Source organism: Arachis hypogaea, chromosome 19 (genome assembly GCF_003086295.3).
Source record: "Arachis hypogaea cultivar Tifrunner chromosome 19, arahy.Tifrunner.gnm2.J5K5, whole genome shotgun sequence".
Lineage (NCBI taxonomy): Eukaryota > Viridiplantae > Streptophyta > Magnoliopsida > Fabales > Fabaceae > Arachis > Arachis hypogaea.
The window spans coordinates 116,256,191-116,282,386 of record NC_092054.1 but is presented as its reverse complement, the minus strand read 5'-3'; the positions used below and the strand labels follow the sequence as shown (position 1 = coordinate 116,282,386).

The 26,196-nt window shown below is 37.4% G+C and overlaps 1 protein-coding gene, 1 non-coding gene and 1 pseudogene across 3 annotated transcripts; 2 read left to right on the top strand and 1 right to left on the bottom strand.

Moving 5' to 3' along the window:
- The window catches only part of LOC140182324 (uncharacterized), a 177,071-nt pseudogene that overhangs the window by 46,670 nt on the left and 104,205 nt on the right, over window positions 1–26,196 (top strand).
- On the bottom strand, window positions 8,473–10,601 carry LOC112777265 (vacuolar protein sorting-associated protein 24 homolog 1). Of its 2 annotated transcripts, none has more exons than XM_025821598.2 (6): window positions 10,040–10,601; window positions 9,877–9,953; window positions 9,686–9,788; window positions 9,154–9,275; window positions 8,888–9,082; window positions 8,473–8,803 (listed from the first exon to the last, which is right to left on the bottom strand). In XM_025821598.2, the coding sequence occupies exons 1-6, from the start codon at window positions 10,149–10,151 to the stop codon at window positions 8,723–8,725; spliced, it is 690 nt and encodes a 229-aa protein (XP_025677383.1). In that variant the 5' UTR covers window positions 10,152–10,601; the 3' UTR covers window positions 8,473–8,722. The 2 variants fall into 2 exon arrangements, with proteins under 2 accessions (XP_025677383.1, XP_025677384.1); XM_025821599.3 differs by having other exon boundaries at window positions 9,877–9,957; window positions 10,040–10,564.
- LOC112781465 (small nucleolar RNA R71) lies at window positions 19,625–19,732 on the top strand. The gene has a single exon (XR_003192241.1). It is a non-coding gene; the product is annotated as a small nucleolar RNA R71 (small nucleolar RNA).

Sequence of the window (26,196 nt, the reverse complement as noted above, 5' to 3'; positions counted from 1 at the left end):
AAATGCAATGTTAGTTCAAGTTCATATACATCAATAAAAGATTAGTTTGTTTCCATAAGAGTTAGTGTGAGTTTTTACAAAAACAAGAGCAAAAGAGACTAAGACCAAGTGGAATTGTTAAAAAAAAAACTAAGAGATAAGGAACTAAGTGTAGAACCTTGAATGAACTGAAAAGAAAATGAGTCATGAAAAGCAACTAGGCTTAAAAGGTAGGACAAGTAGAGGCAGAAGGGTGTCCCTTGAATATCTATAGAACCAAGAAGTAGTAAGCAATAAAGACCCAAGGCTCTGAGCATCAACTACTAGGATGAAAAGAAACACTAAATAGCTCACAAGAGTTGGAAAACCTAGTAGATGCTTGTGGTGAAGATGTCAAGAAGAGGCCTGGGTAAGTAAATTCTTAGAGGTGTTTCAACACCTAGTACCCTAAAGCCAACTGGTTTAGGAGTGCTAATTGAAAGCCTAACTAAAGGGTTGTCTTGAGACAAAATATTTAGAGTCGTGGTCAATGATAAAAAAAGAAAAAGTGAAAGGAATAAGATAATCAAAAGAGAATGAAATAACTTTTACTACTTCAAGGTGACAATCAATAAAAAAGGCCTTTGAAGTTTATACTTGAAATATCCTTCAAGAACCTAGGAGTTCTTTGTGACATTGAAATAGAATATTCATGTGTTAAACACTTAGCCTTATCCTTAACAATGTTGCATGCATTCAAGGTCAAGTCTCAATTTATATAAGAACTGCTCACATTGATTTGCTTGGGACAAGCAAAGCTTAAGTTTGGTGTTGTGATGACTTGCATCATCTACCCTTTTTTCTTGCATAAAAAGGACCATAAAAGAGCATAATCTCATTTGATTATTGCAATTCATGCACTATTTGATGAATATTATGGTACATTGCTTTGAAATGGGTTTGTGCTAAATTTCAGGTGAAAAAGACATCAAAAAGGGGAAGAAAACAACAAAACAAGATGGGCGTGTGAAACTGGCGTGCCACTTGGAGCAAACGCCACAAAATTGTATGGGCATGGCATGCCAGGAGCTGGGCGTGGCATGCCAGTACTAAATTCCAGAAAGGAACCTCAAGCTCTCTATATGAGCGTGGCACGCCAAGAACTGGGCATGGCACGCCAGTTATGAATTCCAGAGAAGCACAATTGAACATTTTGCATGGCCGTGGCACGCCAGAAGCTGGGCGTGGCACGCCAGTGTAATTTTCCAGAGAGCAATGTTGAAGGCCACCAAAGGGGCGTGGCACGCCTAACCCATCACATACTATGGGCGTGCCACTTGAACCATGGGGCGTGGCACGCCAGTTCATCAATCCAGAAGAAATCAAGACCCTAGGCATGCCACTTGGTATCGAAGGTGTGGCACGCCAGCTTCAAAAGTCACTTGGGCGTGCCACCTGAAAAGCCAGGCATAGCACGCCAAGCTTAAAAGACCCACACTAGAAGGGGCGTGCCACTTGAGCAGCAAGGCGTGGCACGCTAGTACAAGTTTCTAGAGAAGAGATTGAAGGCCAAAAGGCTGGGCGTGCCATTTGATGTTGAAGGCGTGGCATGCCAGCCTCAAATTGTCACTTGGGCATGCCACTTGAGCATCCAGGCATGGCACGCCAACATACAAGGAGACCAAAGCAAAGCTGGGCGTGCCACTTGATGTCGAAGGCGTGGCACGCCAAGCCTTCATCCTCACTTTGGCGTGGCACTTGAGCATCCATACGTGGCACGCCAACACTCAAGGAAGCCAAAGCAAAGATGGGCGTGCCACTTGAAGAACCAGGCGTGGCACGCCAATCACTGGACCAAGGCAAAATGCTGGGCGTGGCACGCCAGAAGCTGGGCGTGGCATGCCAGTTATATTTTCCAGAGAGGGAGATAGGAGGTCAACCATATGGGCGTGCCACTTGGTATCGAAGGCGTGGCACGCCAGCTCTAGAATTTCACTTGGGCGTGCCACTTAAAGTCTCAGGCGTGGCACGCCAGCATCACCAACCAACCAAGAGAAGACCTGGGCGTGCCACTTGAGTTATGGGCGTGGCACGCCAGCGAAGGACCAAGCACACATAATGGGCGTGCCACGCTAGTTCAACTTTTCAGAAGCAAGAAGAAGAGGGAGAAAGCCTGGGCGTGCCACTTGAGGTCGAAGGCGTGGCACGCCAGGCTACATAAGTGCTTAAAAGAACCCTGGGCGTGCCACTTGGGCTCGAAGGCGTGGCACGCCAGGGATGCCAATGAAGGAGGGCGTGCCCCTTGAGGAGTTGGGTGTGGCACGCCAAGCCAGATTCAGAGCCGGGCGTGGCACGCCACTGAAGCGCCAGTCACACGCCAGCTGGAAGATCACGTTTATTGAGTTTTTTCCCCCTCCAAATTGTATTTTTCTTTTCACTTTTTGTATTTTCTTTATTTTCTAGTGCTAGGAGTAGTATAAATAACCCCTGAAAGTACTGAGAAAGGGGTTAAGCAGTTGAGCTATTAGTCATAGTTAGATTTACTTTTCACTTTATCATCTCTTCTATCTCTTGTACTATTCTTTGAGCTATGAGTAGCTAAATTCCCTCTCATTGAGAGAGGGAGCTCTGTTGTACTTGATAGATTAATGATAGTGAATTTCTTCTTCTCTTCATCTTCTCTTTGATTTGCTAGAAGGAATTTCGTTCTTCATGCTTAGCATTCAATCACCTTGGAAAAGGGGTTGAATGCAAAATGGGTTTCATGGGAACCTTCGAAAAGGAAACATGAAACCATGCTAGAAATCCCTTCTCATACTTGAGTAGGATCTGGGTTTTGGGGTTTGGATATGGTGACATATAATCCTCCCTCTACTTGGACCTATGATTATGTGTGGTATAATTAGGGACCAAGCATATCTCTCTTCATAAGCAATTAGACCAAGAAATTGGCTATTGATCAAGATCTGAGAGATTGAGTCACCAAGGGATTGGGGCTCAATCAATCATGATTTCCAAGAGGTCAATGAGTTGCATGATTGAAGAGGATATGAGCTGGATTTAATCCAAAGAGAACAATATCTCCTTATCTCAATAAATTCCCCTATTCTTATCTTCCACTTTCTTTATAGTTTTTCTTTATATTCTGCAAATCCCCATTCCCATTTACAATTAAGCCATTTATGTTTCTGCACTTTACATTATTGTCATTTCCGTTTCTGCCATTTATTGCTTTCCTTTATTTTTGAGTCATTTATATTTCTGCACATTTACAATTCTGCAATCACAATCTATTCTGCTTAGCTTGACTAATTCACCAATTGATTAAAATTGCTCAAATCTACCAATCTCTGTTGATACGATCCTACTCCACTGTGGGTTATTACTTGACGATAATTTTGGTGCGCTTGCCAAAAAGAACGGATTCATCATTTTTATATGGGGTGTGAATTCCAGTCCATCACAGCCCTAAAAAAACCCATGGTTTTCAAAAAGAGGAAGACAGAGTTAGCTGCTGGAGATAACAATTTTTATAGGGGAGGAATTGACTATCTTTATGAGTAATCAAGAAAAATTGCATTTCTTTTCGAATGTGGGTAATGGAACGTCGATTTGGGATCGTAGTTTCTCTTCTATGATGGTAACTGATGAAGTGTTTCAATCATCATCTGATGTTACACTGGTCAATGAAATAGATGATATTGGTATCAACTAATACCTACACGTGTGTATAAGTAAAATTTAGACATAATATAAGTATAAAGTTAGATATTTATTAGGGTAACTACTAAAAATGTACTCGGATAATTTTTTCACCGATAAAAATGCACTTGAATTTTGCTGTCAACAAAAATGCTCTCAAATAATTTAAAAATACGACAAAAATATCCAGCATTAAACATGTATTATCAAAAAATTCTTTAGAGATTTAATTTTGAAGCAATTTTTTGCAAGGATGATTAAAAAATGAGATATGTTTATTCTTAAAATTTGGTGATTTTTCAGTATGTATATATTTTTTGTGATTTTTTAAAAGTATTATTGGTTATTGACAAAAAAAATCACAAAAAAATATATACTCAGAGAAAAATCACCAAATTTTAAGAATAAAAATATCTCATTTTCTAATTATGCTTGCAAAAAACCACACCAAAATTCAATCTCTAAATCATTTTTTGAGAAGAGGCCTGCTACACATACAAGTCATTTTGGCATAGAAGTTCATATAAGTTGGCCTAAATCCAACAAAAATAACCCTCAATTTAGATTGTTTGTTAACAAGCTCTTCTCCAACTCTTGAATAGTGCAAAAACCATTATGACAAACAGTTCTTCTCCTTCAATCAAAACCGCAACACTCAATTCAAACAAAGATCAAAATTTCTCAAAAATCTCTCAAAATCGTCATAAAAAATAAAGAAAGTTTCGAAGCTGAATTCGAAAAGAATTATGAGAAAATGAAATAAGAAAATGAGAAAGAAGAAACAGTAGAAGATGAGGAAGAGGAAGAGTTTTAAATTATGCAGAACTTATCAATACAAAAACACTGAAAATTCTTAAACAATACACATAAATATCTTAGTTTTACACCAAAATTTGTTGCAAATACACAAAAAATGTTTCCTTTAATGCTGCATTTTTTTTCTTCTTTTTTTTTTTATTATTTCTTTCTTTCTTTTAGTTGAATGAATGTAAATTCATCCTCTTCCAAATAATTTTTCAGCAATATATGTTTCTTCTTCTTCTTCTATATTTGATTTTTTTTTTTGTTTTTATTCTTATTAAGAGAGTAAAACAAAAAGAAACTTGAGAAGGTAAAATAAGTAGAAAAAGATGAATAAGAAAAAATAAAAGAAGAAGATGGTGATAGTGATGAATAAAAGAAGAAGCAGCAGTAGAAGATGAGGAGGAGGAAGAAGAAGAGTTTTAAATTATGCATAACTTATCAATATAAAAACACCAAAAATTCTTAAACAAAACACATAAATATCTTAGTTTTATACCGAAATTGGCTGCAAATACACAAATATTTCCTTTGGTGCTGCATTTTTTTCTTCTTTTTTTATTATTTATTTCTTTCTTTTAGTTGAATAAATGTAAGTTCATCATCTTCCAAGTAATTTTGCAGCATTATGTATTTCTTCTTCTTCTTGATTTGATTTTTTTTTTTTGTTTTTATTCTTCTTAAGAGAGTAAAACAAGAAGAAACTTGAGAAGGTAAAATAAGAAGGAAAATATGAATAAGAAAAAAAAAGAAGAAGATGGTGATGATGATGATGATGGAAAAAAAAGAAGAAGAAGCAGCAGAAGATGAGGAGGAGGAAGAGGAAGAGTTTTGAATTATACAGAACTTATCAGTACACATACACCAAAAATTCTTAACAATACACATAAATATCTTAATTTATACCGAAATTTGCTGCAAATACACAACAATGTTTCCTTTAATGTTGCATTTTTTTGTTCTTTTTTTCCTTATTTCTTTCTTTCTTTTAGTAGAATGAATGTAATTCCATCCTCTTCAAAGTAATTTTACAGCATTATGTTCTTCGCTTGATTTTTTATTTTTATTCTTTTTAAGAGAGAAAAAAAAAAAACTCAAGAAGGTAAAATAAGAAGAAAAAGATGAATAAGAAAAAAAAATGATGATGATGATGATGATGAAAAAGAAGAAGAAGTAGCAGAAGATGAGGAGGAGGGAGAAGAAGAATTTTGAATTATGCAGAATTTATTAGTACACATACACCGAAAATTTTTAAACAATACACATAAATATCTTAGGTTTATACCAAAATTTGTTACAAATACACAAAAATATTTTCTTTAATGCAGAATTCCTACGTTACTTTCAATTCAAACCATCAATGATAGACATCAATTTTAACAAACAAAAATATTATTCACCTACAGAATCATAAACTACTAATAAAAACATTAACTAGAATCGAAGCACACCTCAGCCACTTGATTGGATTGAAAACAATAATCTACTTCGCTCTGGTTCAATTGACAATCTGAACTTGAATCATTCATTATCTTCAACAACGAGATAACTGTTCAAAACTGATTTCAGAGGTTGATTTCAAAAACGTAGAGAATGAAGAAATCACAAAAACAAAAAAAGAGAATGCAGAGAACGAATGAAGAGAAACGCAGAAAACGCAGAGATGGAACAGAACGTAGATCAAAAATACTGAGAAAATTCGAAAATGGAAATAAAATCCTTTCAAAAAAAGAAGTTATATATTCGCACGTTGGTGCGAAATTTATAACCCACAAACTAACCGGCAAGTGCACCGGGCCGTATCAAGTAGTACCTCAAGTGAATGAGGGTCGATCCCATGAGGATTGATGGACTAAGAAAAAATGATTGAATGATTTACTTAGTTAGACAAGCCAAAAAGAGTGTTTGGGTCTCAATTTCATTAAACAGTAAATTCAGAAAATTAATAAAGTAAGCAGTAAACAAGTTGTTAAATATATGGAGAAAACAGTTAAGGTTTCAGAGATGTTTATTTTTCGGATTAACTTTTCTTACCAACTATTTTAATCATGCAAGAGTCAATTCATGGCAAACTATATGTGACTAAACCCTAATTCCTTAGACCTTTTTAGTCTCCTCTAACCTTCATCAACCGCCGATTCCTTGGTCACTTGATTCCGATTAGAGGGTTAAGTTCAAAACTAGTTTATGTGCCACAAAAATCCTAATTACCTAAATATAAGAGGATTATATGTTACGTATCTCGTTAAGTCCAGATAATTAGAAATTTAGGAGAATTTATGTTTCAAGCTGTTGTTCAGGTAAATTGCTTTTCTAAGGTTTACAAGGACTCAATTAGAATAAAGGTCATACTTTTGTTCCACCCAGATTCATAAGATGAAGAACAAAAATAAATTCTTGAAATTAAAATCAATACATGAATTAAAATAGAAAAGTAATAGTATCAATCCATACAATAAACAGAGCTCCTAACCTTAACAATGGAGGTTTAGTTGCTCATGGTTCAGAGAGAAAACAAGGGTTTTGAAAAACTATAAAGTGCGGAATGAGGTAAGAGAGAAGAGAAGCCCGAAGGGCTAAATCTTTTCCCTTTTATATCTAATCCTAATAAATATAAAATATATTTTCTAAAATTAAATAACATCTTTTCCTATTTGTAATTAAAATAAAATATTTTAATCAAAAGAAAATAAAATCTTCATTGCTGGCTTCAATTGGTGTGGGGACCATTGCTTTCTTCAAGGCTGGCACCCCAGTATGGCAGTATGCTTTGGCGTGATTTGGCTTCAATTGGCACCTAACTTGGGAAATTTCAAGTTAGGCGCCACCATTCCCGAATTGACTATGCGTGTAAGTCTTCATCTGGCACCTAACTTGGGAAATTCCAAGTTAGGCACCAATGTGGCCGAACAAAATGGAGGAAAAGGGTATACTATTATATATCGTTGGAAAGCTCTGGAAGTTAGCTTTCCAATGCCGCTGAAATCACGTCAATTGGACCTCTATAGCTCAAGTTATATTCGTTAGAGTGCAAGGAGGTCAGGGTTGACAACATCATCCACTTTCTTTCTCTTCTTCCATAAAACTCCGTCAAATCCATCCGAACGCTACCTGAAATCAATAGAATTTCATACAACTCAAAGTAGCATTCATAGTGGCTAAAAAGTATTTAAATCTTGATTAAACTTAACAATTCAAATGCAAATTTAATAGGAAAAGATAGAAAAGATGCTCACGCATCACGCGTTGATTGAAAAGTTGGTTAGATAGTGATGCATGAGGTGAATTAAGTTAAAGAGACTTGTATGGACTTGTATCAAAAAATGACTTGTATATGGAAAATATTTGTTTTGAGAATACATATTTAATCATGGGTATTTTTGTCGCTAACAAAATTCGAGTGTATTTTTGTCAGCGACAAAATCATTCGGTTACATTTTTAGTGGTTTACCCTATTTATTAATATATAAAATTATATTAAACATCTTAATTTTGAAACACAAGTCAACTTTAAAAAGCTAACTTTTAAAAACTACAAACACAAATACAAACTTTTTAATTACCATATGTGAAATAAAATATGTTTTTTTCTTCAAATAACTTTACTAAACTAAGACTAAATCATAAAAAAATAAATCACTTAAGTGATGAGCCGCACGCTATGCCAAAAATAGTAAAGTAACATATCTTACATAAATACACAAACATTTTTAATATATTTAAAGTGAGTAGCAAAATCTAAAAATTTTTCATGGTGTAACTTAACCCTTCCAATTTTGGCATCTCAAGATGTAAGACAATACATGTGAGGTAGTAAGTCTGAAGGGATGTGTATTGTGTAGTACCAAGCACTTAGACAAATATTAATCACAACTTATTTGACTAACTTGAGTGACTCAGGTTAGTGGTGAAGAAATGGCATCATTCGACAGATCCAAATCCTCCATAATTTAAAAAATTTCTAATAATTACTAATTTCTTTATATTATTATTGGATCTCATGCATCCTGATTTAACTAAAGCCATCATAGAATATTGAATATACAATAATCTCCTGTATCATGGATAAAGGTCTTTTGACCCTTGATCATGTAGTCCCAAAAGATCTATTACCCATTGATACAACTTTCGTGTATTACATACAATCTGTCCCATCCCATATTTCTCTTTTCCAATCAAACTATCACAAACAGGATGCAAACTTCTCTCCACATCTTCTCTTGCAATGTATATTATTAGGTACCGAAGCCTTGTTTATGAGTTATGACCTAACTTTGGCAAGTCTTGCCCTTATTTCTTCCATTTCTTCCTCATCATCAACACCCTCAACTATAGCCTCTTCCTGCATTTATATAATGTTCCAAAATTTAGTGTAAACTGTGTCAAGGAAAGAGCCTTTTCACAAAGAGAATGAACTTGCACATACCCCTCCACTGGCTCCAACCCTTTGTTCAGGTTGCTTCAACTTTTGTTTCCGGATGGCTTCGGGGAGCTCTGCAGCCGTCTCACCAGCTATTTCTGTCAGCACCTTGTCAACTTCTTCTTCAATCTCGTCTTCTATGTCCTCAGAATCTAGAGCCGAGTCAACAGCATCGTATACTATCTCCTCGATAACTCCTGCCTACAAGATACATCATTCCTGATTAAGTACAAGGCGAATATGTTCTCTAACCAGAAAGTGGTCTCGCATACCTTTGTCATTTCTTTGCTGAACTCCTGCATTGTCACAGCCATTTCAGGAGCCTTCATGAGGTTATTGACAAGCTTCATAACCTCGGCACTCTTGGATAGATGTCCCACAGTACGAGCAATTGCTGCAAAAGCAAACAATACCATGAATTGCACAATAAAAAGATTTTAACAACACAAATCTAACATGAGAACTAACTTCTAAACTTAATTACCAAACAACAATTGTTGCAAGAACATATATGGTTGTCACACCACTGCTATAAGTGCATTGACTCAATCAACAACAAATGGTTCTCAGCTTATGATTTGGACAGAACAACATATACAACACAAAAAGGGTATCCATTACAATGATGGTGCACTTTTCATCAAATAGGAATTTGATTCCATCCTGATCCTGATCCTGATCCTGACCAGCCTAACTGACCTAATTACCTCCAATCTTCCTTTTCAATTGCTAGCATAAACTCTTTTCTGACTTGGATAAAGGTTCACTATTTGATAAGCCAAATAAAAACATGGTGAAACTTACCCACACTTTCTCCAAGGTGCATTGATATTGAATTCAATTGTGCCTTATTTTCATAAAGTCTGTTTATTGTTTTCTTAGATCTCACAAGTTCCTTAGCAAGGGCCTGCAAATTGCAAAACAGTGACTTCGTTCTTTGAACCGTTTAGATTCAAAAGTTTAAAAAAAAAACAAAAACTGCCAAAAATTTTGACCTTTGCAGAGCCCATATCGTTCCTCTTGGCAGCTTCTTTAATCGCCTTTTGTACATTCTTCTCTTCTCTCTGTATATCTGACTAATTGAAAAAACACAAAAATCAGCCACGACAAAATAGGAAGAGGATGAGAAGAAGAAATTAGGGTTTAAAGAGAGAATACCGCGAATTTGGCGCTCAATGTTGCGACACTCCTGGCGAAGGCGACGCTGCCAATCTCTCAACAACTGTTGAGGGTTCGGCTTCGGCTTCAGAATGTTTATTACCTTCTCCATTTCTCAATAATCCCAAAACCAACAAAATTGTTTTTCTGCCTTCGTTTTTAGTTTGGGATCAGAAATAAAAGAATGAATCTTGCAAACCCCAGAAGATAATTAATTCAAAAATATATTCTTTTCAATTGAAGAAGATGATTGGAATTTGATGCTATGCAGAACGAAAAGCTTAGGAATCAAACATTCTCAATCTGAAAAGTCTCCCAAGAATAAACACCAAAGCAAGATTTCAACTTCAGAATTGCAATAATATAAATGAGTAATGACCAATTATGAATATAAGTTAAAGAGAATATCCACCAATTTAGCTTACTGCAGTCAGTAAAACATCATGGCATGCCTCTTTCATCTAAGAGAGCCAATTTTTATTTTCCTAATACAAAATTGGAAAGAAAAGTATAGACGTGATATCCAAAAGTATACGTAAACGATGAGAATACTAAATAAGGTGAACAATGAATATATTTAATATTTAATTCAATAAGTATGCAGATAATTATATTTATTATTTTTAATTAGATAATTATTTAATTTATTTCTTTTAATTTGATTTACTCGTATACAGTTAACGATGTTCAATTTACTAAATGTGCATATAGTTATCTTAATGTTAAAGTTTAGGAGATAATTTAGGGTGGAGTGATTTTTTATTTCATTAGGTCAATTTTAAAACTCATTATTTATATTGTTTATAAAAATCATTATCTATCTAGTAAAATCTTATGCAAAAACAATTGGTTAAACGTGGATTGAGAAGATGTCAACCCAATAAGTTAGTACCATTCAAAAATTCATTTAAAAATATGAAAAGTTAAAACAAATAGTCATCTTTAATTACCTATGTATAGGATACATTAAATCTACTTTAAACTTTTTTTTACCTGAATACTTCAAATAATTTGGCAAAAGGCACTAATAAACATATATAAATATGAGATGTTATTTGTGAGACAGATTGTGTGGAAGTATTTAATCTTGTTACTCAAGATGGTTTTGGGTTTATTGATCCACTGGTGCTCAAAATAAGAGATATCATGCATTGGAATTGGCGGGTTGACTTTCGTTTGATTATGAGAGATGCAAACATGGTGGCAGATACTATGGCAAAGATGGCGATGAAGTTACAACTTTCGCATGTGGAGCTTCTTTCACCTTGGGAGGAGTTTAAGAGTAGTCTTAAACGGGACTGTCCCTCTATTTAGGCAGTTCCTTGTTTTATTTGTTTTATTTTTCTTTATTTAATTTATTTCAGTCACCAAAAAATTAAGTCTTCTGGAAGAACAATCTGGTGAACTTGAGACACATATACAAAATCTGAAAAGTAATAGACCTTTAGCAAAGGATTTTTATAAGAAATTGACATATGAAAAGATGATACATACACATAAATACACATCGACTATGAATAAACATGTAAAGATAATAGATGCTGAACAACTTTTCTTATGTTTTTACTGTGTAAAGTTCGTATTTCTTTTCTTGTTTTAGAGGATGTCTTATCCTCTCCCTTGTTGTACTTTCCTCTTTTTTCATTTAAAAACTTTTCCCCTATCAACAAGAAGAAAATATGCATTCTCTGCATATATTTTTAAAGGTGGGAATTGATGTAAGAAAATGGGGAGACTTACATTGGAAATAGTTTTCTGCCATATTAAAGAGTGGTATTTGTGCCGCAATACAGATAATTGGAAAAAATATAAGGCAGCTAAGAAAGAAATAAAAGTGGCTGTAAGCGAAGCAAGAACAAGAGTATATGAGGGTCTTTACCAGCCCTTAGACACGAAAGAAGGAGAAAAAGGTATATATTGAATCGCAAAGAGCCGTGAAAGAAGAATGAAAGACTTGGATCAGGTTAAGTGCATAAAGGATAAAGACATGGAGGTGTTAGCTCAAGAGGAGAAGATTAATGAAAGGTGGAAAAGCTACTTCTACGAGTTATTTAATGAAGAACAGAAGACTATTTCGAGTCTTGGTCGGTTATGCACGAGGGAAGAAGATCAAAACTTCGACTACTATCGAAGGATTCGAGACTTTGAAGTAAAAGAGGCTCTAAAGGCGATGAAAAATGGCAGGACAATAGGACCCGATAATATCCCGATTGAAGTTTGGAAGGGTCTTGGAGAGAAAGGCATTTGTTGGTTAACCAAGCTTTTTAATGAGATTTTAAGGTCTAAGAAGATGCCAGATGAGTGGAGAAAGAGCACCTTGGTACTTATCTACAAGAATAAAGGGGATATACAAAATTGAAGAAACTACAGAGGGATCAAGCTCATGAGTCATACCATGAAGTTATGGAAAAGGGTGATAGAACGGAGGCTGAGACAAAAGACACAAGTAACAGAGAACCAATTTGGTTTTATGCTAGGCAGATCTACCACTGAAGCGATATACCCAATGTTCTGAAAATCGAACCGGACTGACCGGTTCAACCGGATTAACCGGAAATCGGTCACTTAATAACCAGTTCGGTTCAAGCATGAAACCTGTTCCGAGGGTTACCTAAAATTGTAGGTCGATCTCGGATGAGATCTTTTGTACTGGTCGGAGATGACGTGTCCGGTTGGCTGGTTGTGGCCGGAGCTGTTGTGTCTGACTTGTTAGACTGGCTGCACCTCTGATCCTTGGTCACCGGAGGGGGGGGGTACCTGCAAGAGACTCCGATGCTTAAGTTAGCATGCGTATTAAACAGATTTTTTAGTAGAATCAGAGTATGAGTTATACCTGGGTGCTCCAGTGTATTTATAATGGTGTGGGCTGACCTTTCTGATAAAATAAGTTAGTTATCTTATCTTATTTTGAGTGAAGTCAGCTTATCTTCAAGAGAACCACCTTTATCTCTATAGGCTTGAATTACTGGTGCACGAAATTATGATCTCTGGTAATGGCTCCAAAAACTTGGTGCTCTAATCTCAATTCATAATTTGTCACAACTTCGATACAACTAACCAGCAAGTGCACTGGGTCGTCCAAGTAATAAACCTTACGCGAGTAAGGGTCGATCCCACGGAGATTGTTGGTATGAAGCAAGCTATGGTTACCTTGTAAATCTCAGTCAGGCGGATAATAATTGATTATGGAGTTTTCGAAAATAATACTAATTAAACAGAAAATAGGGATAGAAACACTTATGTAATTCATTGGTGAGAGTTTCAGATAAGCGTGTAGAGATGCTTTCGTTCCTCTGAATCTCTGCTTTCCCACTGTCTTCATCCAATCAGTCTTACTCCTTTCCATGGCTGGCTTTATGCAAGGGCATCACCGTTGTCGATGGTTACATCCCCTCCTCTTGTGAAAATGGTCCAAATGCTCTGTCACAGCACGGCTAATCATCTGAGGTTCCCGATCATGCTGGAATAGGATTCACCCTCCTTTTGCATCTGTCACTACGCCTAGCAATCACGAGTTTGAAGCTCGTCACAGTCATTCAATCCCAGAATCCTACTCGGAATACCACAGACAAGGTTTAGACTTTCCGGATTCTCATGAATGTCGCCATCAATCTAGCTTACACCACGAAGATTCTGATTAAGAGATCCAAGAGATACTCATTCAATCTAAAGTAGAACGGAAGTGGTTGTCAGGCACGCGTTCATAGGAAATGATGATGATTGTCACGTTCATCACATTCAGGTTGAAGTGCAAATGAATATCTTAGAAGCGGAATAAGTTGAATTGAATAGAAAAACAGTAGTACTTTGCATTAATCTTTGAGGAACATCAGAGCTCCACACCTTAATCTATGGAGTGTAGAAACTCTACCGTTGAAAATACATAAGTGAAAGGTTCAGGCATGGCCGAGAGGCCAGCCCCCAAACGTGATCAATAGGATCAAAATATAATCCAAAGATGATTCGAAGATCATAAGATGTCTAATACAATAGTAAGAAGTCCTATTTATAATAAACTAGCTACTAGGGTTTACAGAAGTAAGTAATTGATGCATAAATCCACTTCCGGGGCCCACTTGGTGTGTGCTTGGGCTGAGCTTGAATGTTCCACGTGCAGAGGCTCTTTCTGGAGTTGAACGCCAGGTTGTAACGTATTTCTGGCGTTCAACTCTGGTTTGTGACTTGTTTCTGGCGTTTAACTCCAGACAGCAGCGTAGAACTGGCGTTCAACGCCCTTTTACATCGTCTAAACTCGTTCAAAGTATGGACTATTATACATTGCTGGAAAGCCCTGGATGTCTACTTTCCAACGCAATTGGAAGCGCGCCAATTTGAGTTTTGTAGCTCCAGAAAATTCACTTTGAGTGCAGGGAGGTCACAATCCAACAGCATCAGCAGTCCTTCTTCAACATCTGAATCTGATTTTTGCTCAAGTCCCTCAATTTCAGCCAAAAAATACCTGAAATCACAGAAAAACACACAAACTCATAGTAAAGTCCAGAAATGTGAATTTAACATAAAAACTAATGAAAACATCCCTAAAAGTAACCAGATTCTACTAAAAACATACTAAAAACAGTGCCAAAAAGCGTATAAATTATCCGCTCATCACAACACCAAACTTAAATTGTTGCTTGTCCCCAAGCAACTGAAAATCAAATAGGATAAAAAGAAGAGAATATATTATAAATTCCAAACTATCAATGAAATATAGCTCCAATTAAATGAGCGGGACTTATAGCTTTTTGCCTCTTGGATAGTTTTGGCATCTCACTTTATCCATTGAGGTTCAGAATGATTGGCATCTATAGGAACTCAGAGTTCAGATAGTGTTATTGATTCTCCTAGTTCAGTATGATGATTCTTGAACACAGCTACTTTATGAGTCTTGGCCGTGGCCCTAAGCACTTTGTTTTCCAGTATTACCACCGGATACATAAATGCCACAGACACATAATTGGGTGAACCTTTTCAGATTGTGACTCAGCTTTGCTAAAGTCCCCAATTAGAGGTGTTCAGGGTTCTTAAGCACACTCTTCTTTTGCTTTGGACTTTGACTTTAACCGCTCAGTCTCAAGCTTTCACTTGACACCTTCACGCCACAAGCACATGGTTAGGGACAGCTTGGTTTAGCCGCTTAGGCCAGGATTTTATTCCTTTAGGCCCTCCTATCCACTGATGCTCAAAGCCTTGGGATCCTTTTTATTTGCCCTTGCCTTTTGGTTTTAAGGGTTATTGGCTTTTTGCTCTTGCCTCTTGGTTTTAAGAGCTTTTGGCTTTTTCTGCTTGCTTTTTTTCTTTTTCTTTCTTTTTTTTTCGCCTATTTTTTTTCTGCAAGCTTTGTTCTTTGCTGCTTTTTCTTGCTTCAAGAATCATTTTTATGATTTTTCAGATTATCAAATAACATATCTCCTTGTCATCATTCTTTCAAGAGCCAACATATTTAAAATTCTTAAACAACAACTTCAAAAGACATATGCACTGTTCAAGCATTCATTCAGAAAACAAGAAGCATTGTCACCACATCAATATAATTAAACTAAGTTCAAGGATAAATTCGAAACTCATGTACTTCTTGTTCTTTTGAATTAAAACAGTTTTCATTTAAGAGAGGTGATGGATTCATAGGACATTCATAACTTTAAGACAAAGTTACTAAATACTAATGATCATGTAATGAAGACACAAACATGGATAAGCACGTAACATAGAGAAAACGAAAAATAGAGAATGTAAGAACAAGGAATGAGTCCACCTTAGTGATGGTGGCGTTTCCTTCTTGAGGAACCAATGATGTCCTTGAGCTCTTCTATGTCTCTTCCATGTCTTTGTTGCTCCTCCCTCATTGCTTTTTGATCTTCTCTGATTTCATGAAGGATGATGGAGTGCTCTTGATGTTCCACCCTTAGTTGTCCCATGTTGGAACTTAATTCTCCTATGGAGGTGTTGATTTGCTCCCAATAGTTTTGTGGAGGAAAATGCATTTGAGGCATCTCTGGGATCTCATGGTGATGAGCTTCCTGCGCCTCTTGAGCTCCATGAATGGGCTCTCTTGCTTGCTCCATCTTTTTCTTAGTGATGGGCTTCTCTTCCTCAATGTGAATGTCTCCTTCTATGAAAGCTCCAGCTGAGTAACATAGATGGCAAATAAGATGAGGAAAAGCTAGCCTTGCCCAGGGGAGGGCTTTTCGGCTATTTTGTAGAGTTCAAGGGAGATGACTTCATGAACTTCTACTTCCTCTCCAATCATGATGCTATGGATCATGATGGCCCGATCCACAGTAACTTCAGATCGGTTGCTAGTGGGGATGATGGAGCGTTGGATGAACTCCAACCATCCTCTAGCCACAGGCTTGAGGTCCAATCTTCTTAGTTGAACCGGCTTGCCTTTGGAGTCAATCTTCCATTGAGCTCCTTCCATACATATGTCCATGAGGACTTGGTCCAACCTTTGATTAAAGTTGACCCTTCTAGTGTAGGGACGCTCATCTCCTTGCATCATAGGCAAGTTAAGCGCCAACCTCACATTCTCCGGACTAAAATCTAAGTATTTCCCCCGAACCATTGTAACATAATTCTTTGGATTCGAGTTCTTACTTTGATCATGGTTCCTAGTGATCCATGCATTGGCATAGAACTCTTGAACCATTAGGATGCCGACTTGTTGAATTGGGTTTGTTAGAACTTCCCAACCTCTTCTTTGGATTTCATGTCGGATCTCCGGATACTCATTTCTCTTGAGTTTGAAAGGGACCTCGGGGATCACCTTCTTCTTGGCCACAACATCATAGAAGTGGTCTTGATGGGCTTTGGAGATGAATCTTTCCATCTCCCATGACTCGGAGGTGGAAGCTTTTGTCTTCCCTTTCCCTTTTCTAGAGGATTCTCCGGTCTTAGGTGCCATCAATGGTAATGGAAAAACAAAAAGCTTATGCTTTTACCACACCAAACTTAGAATTTTGCTCGCCCTCGAGTAAGAGAAGAAAGAATAGATGAAGAAGAAGAAGAAAATATGGAGAGGAGGGGGGTGTGTTTCGGCCAAGAAGAGAAAGGAGGGTTGTGTTGTGAGAAAATGAGGAAGAATGGAGGGGTATATATAGGGAAGGGAGGGGGGTAAATTCGGCCATTTAGGGTGGGTTTGGGTGGGAAATTGATTTTGAATTTTGAAGGTAGGTGGAGTTTATGAGGTAGGTTTATGGGGAAGAGTGGATGGATGTGAGTGGTGAAGAGGTGATGGGGAAGAGAGATTGAGGTGATTGGTGAAGGGTTTTGGGGGAGAGTGTTTATGGGATTATGTGAAAGAGGGGTGAGAATAAGTAAGTGGAGGTAGGTGGGGATCTTGTGGGGTCCACAGATCCTGAGGTGATCCTGTGGGGTCCACAGATCCTGAGGTATTCAAGGATTTACATCCTTGCACCCAATTAGGCATGCAAAATGCCCTTGCACACAATTCTGGGCGTTCAGCGCCAGATTGGTGCTTGTTTTGGGCGTTGAACGCCCATTTGTTGCCCATTTCTGGCGTTGAACGCCAGAACCATGCTTGTTCTGGGCGTTCAGCGCCAGCTCTTCTCCAGGGTGCATTTCTGGCGTTTAAACGCCCAGATGCTGCCCATTTCTGGCGTTCAGCGCCAGAACCATGCTCTGTTCTGGCGTTGAACACCCAAAACATGCTTCTTACTGGCGTTTAAACGCCAGTAAGGTCTTCCTCCAGGGTGTGATTTTTCTTCTGCTGTTTTTGATTCCGTTTTCAATTTTTATATTTATTTTGTGACTCCACATGATCATGAACCTAATAAAACATGAAAAACAATGAAAATTAGATAAATAAACATTGGGTTGCCTCCCAACAAGCGCTTCTTTAATGTCAATAGCTTGACAGTGGGCTCTCATGGAGCCTCACAGATGTGCAAAGCTTTGTTGAGACCTCCCAACACCAAACTTAGAGTTTGGATATGGGGGTTTGACACCAAACTTAGAGTTTGGTTGTGGCCTCCCAACACCAAACTTAGAGTTTGACTGTGGGGGCTTTGTTTGACTCTGCTTTGAGAGAAGCTCTTTATGCTTCCTCTCCATGGATGCAGAGAGAGATCCTTGAGTTGTAAACATAAGGTTGTCCTCATTTAGTTGAAGGATCAATTCTCCTCTGTCCACATCAATCACAGCTCTTGCTGTGGCTAGGAAGGGTCTTCCAAGGATGATGAATTCATCCTCATCCTTCCCAGTATCTAGGACTATGAAATCAGTAGGGATGTAAAGGCCTTCAACCTTTACTAACACGTCCTCTACTTGTCCATAAGCCTATTTTCTTGAATTGTCTGCCATCTCTAATGAAATTTTAGTGGCTTGCACCCCATAGATTCCCAGTTTCTCTATTACAGAGAGGGGCATGAAGTTTATTCCTGAACCAAGGTCACACAGAGCCTTAAAGATCATGGTGCCTATGGTACAAGGTATTAAGAACTTTCCAGGATCCTGTTTCTTCTGAGGCAATGTCAGTTGATCCAGATCACTTAGTTCATTGGTGAACAAGGGAGGTTCATCTTCCCAAGTTTCAATGCCAAATAATTTGGCATTCAGCTTCATGATTGCACCAAGAAACTTGGCAGTTTACTCTTCAGTAACATCCTCATTCTCTTCAGAAGAGGAATACTCATCAGAGCTCATGAATGGCATAAGGAGGTTCAATGGAATCTCTATGGTCTCTAGATAAGTCTCAGATTCCTTTGGTTCCTTAGAGGGAAACTCCTTATTGATCACTGGACGTCCCAGGAGGTCTTCCTTTTTGGGATTCACGTCCTCTCCTTCCTTTACAGGTTCGGCCATGGTGGTTATGTCAATGGCCTTGCACTCTCCTTTTGGATTTTCTTCTATATTGCTTGGGAGAGTACTAGGAGGGATTTCAGTGATCCTTTTACTCAGCTGGCCCACTTGTGCTTCCAAATTTCTAATGGAAGACCTTGTTTCATTCTTGAAACTTACAGTGGCCTTGGACAGATCAGAGACTAAGTTTGCTAAATTAGAGGTATTTTGTCCAGAGTTCTCTGTCTGTTGCTGAGTGGATGATGGAAAAGGTTTACTACTGTTAAACCTGTATCTTCCACCATTATTAAAGCCTTGTTGAGGCTTTTGTTGATCCTTCCATGAGAGATTTGGGTGATTTCTCCATGATGGATTATAGGTGTTTTCATAAGGTTCACCTAAGTAATTCACCTCTGCTATTGCAGGGTTTTCAGGATCATAAGCTTCTTCTTCAGAAGATGCCTCTTGAGTACTGTTGGATGCAGCTTGCATTCCATTCAGACTCTGAGAAATCATATTGACTTGCTGAGTCAATATTTTGTTCTGAGCCAGTATGGCATTCAGAGTATCAATTTCAAGAACTCCTTTCTTCATAGGCGTTCCATTACTCACAGGATTCCTCTCAGAAGTGTACATGAACTGGTTATTAGCAACCATGTCAATGAGTTCTTGAGCTTCTGCAGGCGTTTTCTTTAGGTGAATGGATCCACCCGTAGAAGTATCCAATGATATCTTTGATAGCTCAGATAAACCATCATAGAATATATCCAGGATGGTCCATTTTGAAAGCATGTCAGAAGGACACTTTTTGGTCAGCTGCTTGTATCTTTCCCAAGCTTCATAGAGGGATTCACCTTCTTTCTGTCTGAAGGTTTGAACATCCACTCTAAGCTTGCTCAGATTTTGAGGAGGAAAGAACTTGGCTAAGAAAGCCGTGACCAGCTTATCCCAAGAGGTCAGGCTATCTCTGGGTTGAGAGTCCAACCACACTCTAGCTCTGTCTCTTACAGCAAAAGGGAAAAGTATGAGCCTGTAGACTTCAGGATCTACTCTATTAGTCTTAACAGTATCACATATCTACAAGAATTCAGTTAAAAACTGAAAAGGATCTTCAGATGGAAGTCCATGAAATTTGCAGTTCTGCTGCATCAGAGAAACTAGCTGAGGTTTCAGCTCAAAGTTGTTTGCTCCAATGGCAGGAATGGAGATGCTTCTTCCATGTAAATTGGAATTAGGTGCAGTAAAGTCACCAAGCATCCTCCTTGCATTATTATTATTTTCGTCTGCCATCTCTTCTTCTTGTTCGAAAATTTCTAAAAGGTTATCTCTGGATTGTTGTAATTTAGCTTCTCTTAGTTTCCTCTTCAGAGTCCTTTCAGGTTCTGGATCTGCTTCAACAAGAATATTCTTGTCCTTGCTCCTGCTCAAATGACAAAGAAGAGGGCACAGAAAAATAATAATAATAATAATAATAATAGGGATCCTTTATACCACAGTATAGAAGTCCTTGTGTGAGTGGAAGAAAGGAAGGGGACAAAGAATGTAATGTAAAGAAAGAAACACAAGGGTGAGGAGAGCAGAGATGTGAGGTGAGGAGATGTTAATAGATGAATAAATAAATAGAATAAGATGAGAGAGGGAAAATTTCGAAAATAATTTTTGAAAAAGAGTTAGTGATTTTCGAAAATAGTTTTTGAAAAAGGTTAGTAATTTTCGAAAATAAAAAAAATCAAAAATTAAAATAATTAGTTAATTAAAAAAAATTTTTGAAAAAGAGGGAAGATATTTTCGAAAATTAGAGAGAGAGAGTTAGTTAGGTAGTTTTGAAAAAGATAAGAAACAAACAAAAAGTTAGTTAGTTAGTTGAAACAAATTTGAAAATCAATTTTTGAAAAGATAAGAAGATAGGAAGTTAGAAAATATATTTTAAAATCAAATTTTTGAAAAAGATATGATTTTGAAAAAGATAAGATAAGAAGATATTTTTGAAAATATATGATTGAAATTAGTTTTGAAAAAGATTTGATTTTAAAAATCACAATTAATGACTTGATTCATAAGAAATCACAAGATATGATTCTAGAACTTAAAGTTTGAATCTTTCTTAACAAGCAAGTAACAAACTTGAAATTTTTGAATCAAAACATTAATTGTTATTGTTATTTTCGAAAATTTGATATAAAAATAAGAAAAAGATTTTTGAAAAATATTTTAAAAATTTTCGAAAATAACTAAGAAAAATGAAAAAGATTTGATTTTTGAAAAAGATTTTGAAAAAGATAAGATTTTTAAATTGAAAATTTGATTTGACTCATGAGAAACAACTAGATTTTTTTAAAAATTTTTGAAAAAGTCAAATCTAATTTTCGAAATTTTAAGAGAGAAAAAGGGAAAGATATTTTTTTGATTTTTGAAATTTTAATGATGAGAGGGAAAAACATGAAAAAGACTCAATGCATGAAAATTTTTAGATCAAAACAAATGGATGCATGCAAGAATGCTATGAATGTCAAGATGAACACCAAGAACACTTTGAAGATCAAGATGAACATCAAGAACTTATTTTTGAAAATTTGTATATGCAAAGAAAACATGCAAGACACCAAACTTAGAAATCTTTCATGTTTAGACTCTATGGATGCAAAAATGCACATGTAAAACAAGAAAAGATGCAAAACACGAAAACATTAAGATCAAACAAGAAGATTTATCAAGAACAACTTGAAGATCATGAAGAACATTTATGAATGCAATGCATGAATGCAATTTTCGAAAAATGCAAGATGAATATGCAATTGACACCAAACTTTCAACTTGACTCAAGACTCAAACAAGAAACATGAAATATTTTTTATTTTTATGATTTTCTAATTCTTTTGGATTTTTCAAAAATTATTTGAAAAAGAAAAATATGGATTTAAAAATTTTTAATATGAATTCCAGGAATCTTCAATTCTTAGTCTAAAGCTCCAATCTGAGGGTTAGACATGGCTTAATAGCCAGCCAAGCTTTAGTAAAAATATGAGTGTAATTCATTCAATTTTAAGCCAAAACTTCTGTCCAAAAGAATTTAGACATGGTTTTATAGCCAGCATACTTCAACATGCTTCATGAAACTCTAGAATTCATTCTTAAAAATTCTGAAGAAAAACATATTTTTGAAAACATTTTTATTTTAAAATTTTTTTCGAAAACAAAAGAGAAATTTTTGAAAGATTTTTTTTTTTGAAAAAAATTCTTGAAAATAAAACAAAAGAAAAATACCTAATCTGAGCAACAAGATGAACCGTCAGTTGTCCAAACTCGAACAATCCCCGGCAACGGCGCCAAAAACTTGGTGCACGAAATTGTGATCTCTGGTAATGGCTCCAAAAACTTGGTGCTCTAATCTCAATTCATAATTTGTCACAACTTCGATACAACTAACCAGCAAGTGCACTGGGTCGTCCAAGTAATAAACCTTACGTGAGTAAGGGTCGATCCCACAGAGATTGTTGGTATGAAGCAAGCTATGGTCACCTTGTAAATCTCAGTCAGGCGGATAATAATTGATTATGGAGTTTTCGAAAATAATACTAATTAAACAGAAAATAGGGATAGAAACACTTATGTAATTCATTGGTGAGAGTTTCAGATAAGCGTGTAGAGATGCTTTCGTTCCTCTGAATCTCTGCTTTCCCACTGTCTTCATCCAATCAGTCTTACTCCTTTCCATGGCTGGCTTTATGCAAGGGCATCACCGTTGTCAATGGTTACATCCCCTCCTCTTGTGAAAATGGTCCAAATGCTCTGTCACAGCACGGCTAATCATCTGAGGTTCCCGATCATGCTGGAATAGGATTCACCCTCCTTTTGCGTCTGTCACTACGCCTAGCAATTGCGAGTTTGAAGCTCGTCACAGTCATTCAATCCCAGAATCCTACTCGGAATACCACAGACAAGGTTTAGACTTTCTGGATTCTCATGAATGCCGCCATCAATCTAGCTTACACCACGAAGATTCTGATTAAGAGATCCAAGAGATACTCATTCAATCTAAAGTAGAACGGAAGTGGTTGTCAGGTACGCGTTCATAGGGAATGATGATGATTGTCACGTTCATCACATTCAAGTTGAAGTGCAAATGAATATCTTAGAAGCGGAATAAGTTGAATTGAATAGAAAAACAGTAGTACTTTGCATTAATCTTTGAGGAACAGCAGAGCTCCACACCTTAATCTATGGAGTGTAGAAACTCTACCGTTGAAAATACATAAGTGAAAGGTTCAGGCATGGCTGAGAGGCCAGCCCCCAAACGTGATCAATAGGATCAAAATATAATTCAAAGATGATCCGAAGATCATAAGATGTCTAATACAATAGTAAGAAGTCCTATTTATAATAAACTAGCTACTAGGGTTTACAGAAGTAAGTAATTGATGCATAAATCCACTTCCGGGGCCCACTTGGTGTGTGCTTGGGCTGAGCTTGAATGTTCCACGTGCAGAGGCTCTTTCTGGAGTTGAACGCCAGGTTGTAACGTATTTCTGGCGTTCAACTCTGGTTTGTGACTTGTTTCTGGCGTTTAACTCCAGACAGCAACGTAGAACTGGCGTTCAACGCCATTTTACGTCATCTAAACTCGTTAAAAGTATGGACTATTATACATTGCTGAAAAGCCCTGGATGTCTACTTTCCAACGCAATTGGAAACACGCCATTTTGAGTTCTGTAGCTCCAGAAAATCTACTTTGAGTGCAGGGAGGTCAGAATCCAACAGCATCAGCAGTCCTTCTTCAACCTCTGAATCTGATTTTTGCTCAAGTCCCTCAATTTCAGCCAAAAAATACCTGAAATCACAGAAAAACACACAAACTCATAGTAAAGTCCAGAAATGTGAATTTAACATAAAAACTAATGAAAACATCCCTAAAAGTAACCAGATTCTACTAAAAACATACTAAAAACAGTGCCAAAAAGCGTATAAATTATCCGCTCATCAATTGCCTTTGGATTTGGGTCGTGTTCCTCTAGTTGGGCCCTTTATTGGGCTTTCCTATCGATTTGGCCGATCTCTTTGAGAAGAGATCGGATAGTCGGACCTGAAGAGGTCAGTCGCCATGTCGCTAAACATCCCAGGTCGGACAGCTCGACCCAGGGTATGAACAGTGCCCCTGCTTGAGCTCGGTCTTCTGCTTTGAGGTCGAGTTTTTTGACTTCAAACTTTTTGAAGCCGAACTCGAGCACTTTTGTTGATTCCTTTCTTTGTAGAGATTTTTTGAATGTAGAACGTTTTTCCTCTAAAAACGCGCACTTTTGTAATTAGCGCTTTGGTCTAGGGAACGTGCGAGGGTTTAATACCTTCATTAATTGGTATTAATTGCTCTGTTTCTCCTGGCCTTATTTTGAATTTTGCTTCCTCAGAAAAATGATTTCTCTTCTTCCTTTTTCTTTGTAACTCCTTCGTTTTCTCTGTCTCTGTCTTTTCTTGCGTTGCGGTGCCTTCCAGTGGTCCAGCGATTCCTTCCTTTCTACTTCTTCCGAAACTTCTCATTTCTACAGGTTAGTTCCATTTTGCAATTACTTTCCTCTTTTGTTGCTTTGGCTCTGGTTTTGTGCTGAAGTTTTGATTTTGCTTGGAGAAAGTTTGGATCTTTCTGTTTTTGTTGCGCCTAATTGCTGTTGTATGGTACGTTCTGGGAGGTTCTTCGTCTTTCGTATGAACTTTTTCGCCTTTCCTGTTGCTTGATGCTTTTAGGGCTTTTGCATGTTATCACCGTTTCTGCTTTTGCTTTCGATGATGGTTTTTGTTTGATTCTGGAGAAAAGGCTGTGTCTTTGACGATTCTCTGCTTGGCATGTTTGGTGTTGTCGAAGCTTTTTGTAAAAAGATAGTGGCTTTGATGGCTTTTTGTACTTTTTTGTGTTTTGTCTTTCTCCTATGAAAATGCTTGCTGTTTGAAATCTTCTTTTTGTTTGGGGGATGCCGAGAGGTAAGCTGTAGATTTTTCCAGAAACCTTGCTTTGCCACTGCCTCCAAAGGATTCCCCAGGACTTTGGTTTGAGTCTTGGGATTTTCCTTTTCTATTTGTTCGTCTGTATCATATTAGTCGAGTTACTTTGCCCCTCCTCCGAGATGCTTTTTAGTAATTCAATCTTCTTTTCTTTTTGTAGGATTAGTTGGCCTCATGTCTTCTCGCAATAACATTGTAGAGGTGTCTTCCAAAGTTTCCGAGGGGATGTCCGATTGGCTAGACTCCCTTGTCCTAATGTGTGTCTCAGTCGTGGATGCTGAATTTTGTGTAGAGCTGAGGAAACGTCATAGGATCTGTGGTAACAAGCTCGGGAGAGGGATTATGAGCTTGTAGCTCCTGAATCTGATGAGAGGGCTTGTTTTCCTACTTTCGTCGAGGGGGAGCGTCCCTTCTTCTACGCCTATGAATATTTCTTCAGCCAGTTGGACGTTACTTTTCCTTTTACTGCTTTTGAGACCGACTTGTTGTGGTCATGTAACATTGCTCCATCCCAGCTTCATCCGAATTCCTGGGGTTTTATCAAAATATTTCAACTGCTTTGCCAAGAGTTAGGCGTAACACCTTCTGAAACTCTTTTCCTCTATCTTTTTATCTCGGCCAAGCCCGGAGGTTCCTCCAAAAAGAAAGCTTCCTGGGTTTCTTTCAGATCGGCCCAGGGGCATAAAGTTTTTGCCATGTATGATGAGTCTTTTAAAGATTTTAAGAATTATTTCTTCCGAGTCCGTGCTGTTGAGAGGGTCCGCCCCTTTTTTCTTGATGAGAATGACGAGCCTACTTTTCCTCTAGAGTGGCAAAAGAATGTGAGAGTGCCACATTATACATGAGAGATGCTTAATGAGGTTGAGCAGGCTTTTGTAGTTGTTCTTGAAGATTTGTGGGGGGAACCACCCCATCTGGATACAAAAAGATTCTTGAGTGATCCATCTTTGGTCTGAACTCCTTTGGGTACTGTCTGACTTGTTTTTATACTTGTTTCTGAGCTTTTCTTCTCCTATGTTGTAACTCGTCATTTATGGTTGATTCTGTATTTTCAGAAATGTCGAAAAACAATGATTCCATGAAGGCCTATAAGAAGGCGAAGAAGGCTGCTGCTGCTCAAAACATCTCGGCCAAGGTGGCCGGAGAGGGATCTTCTCAAGTTCCTGTGAAGCCGCCTGTGCCAAGTTCTCATGGGCCAAGGAAGGTGATCCCCACTCCTCGAGTTCGTCTGACTGATCCTCCACAGACTTCTGCCATTGCTTCTGGTGCTCCTCTCAACAAGAAACAGAAAACAATTGAGGCCTTTAACCTTGACGCCCCTGATTTTAATGCAATCAAATTTGCAGATCAGCAAATCGGTCCCTACG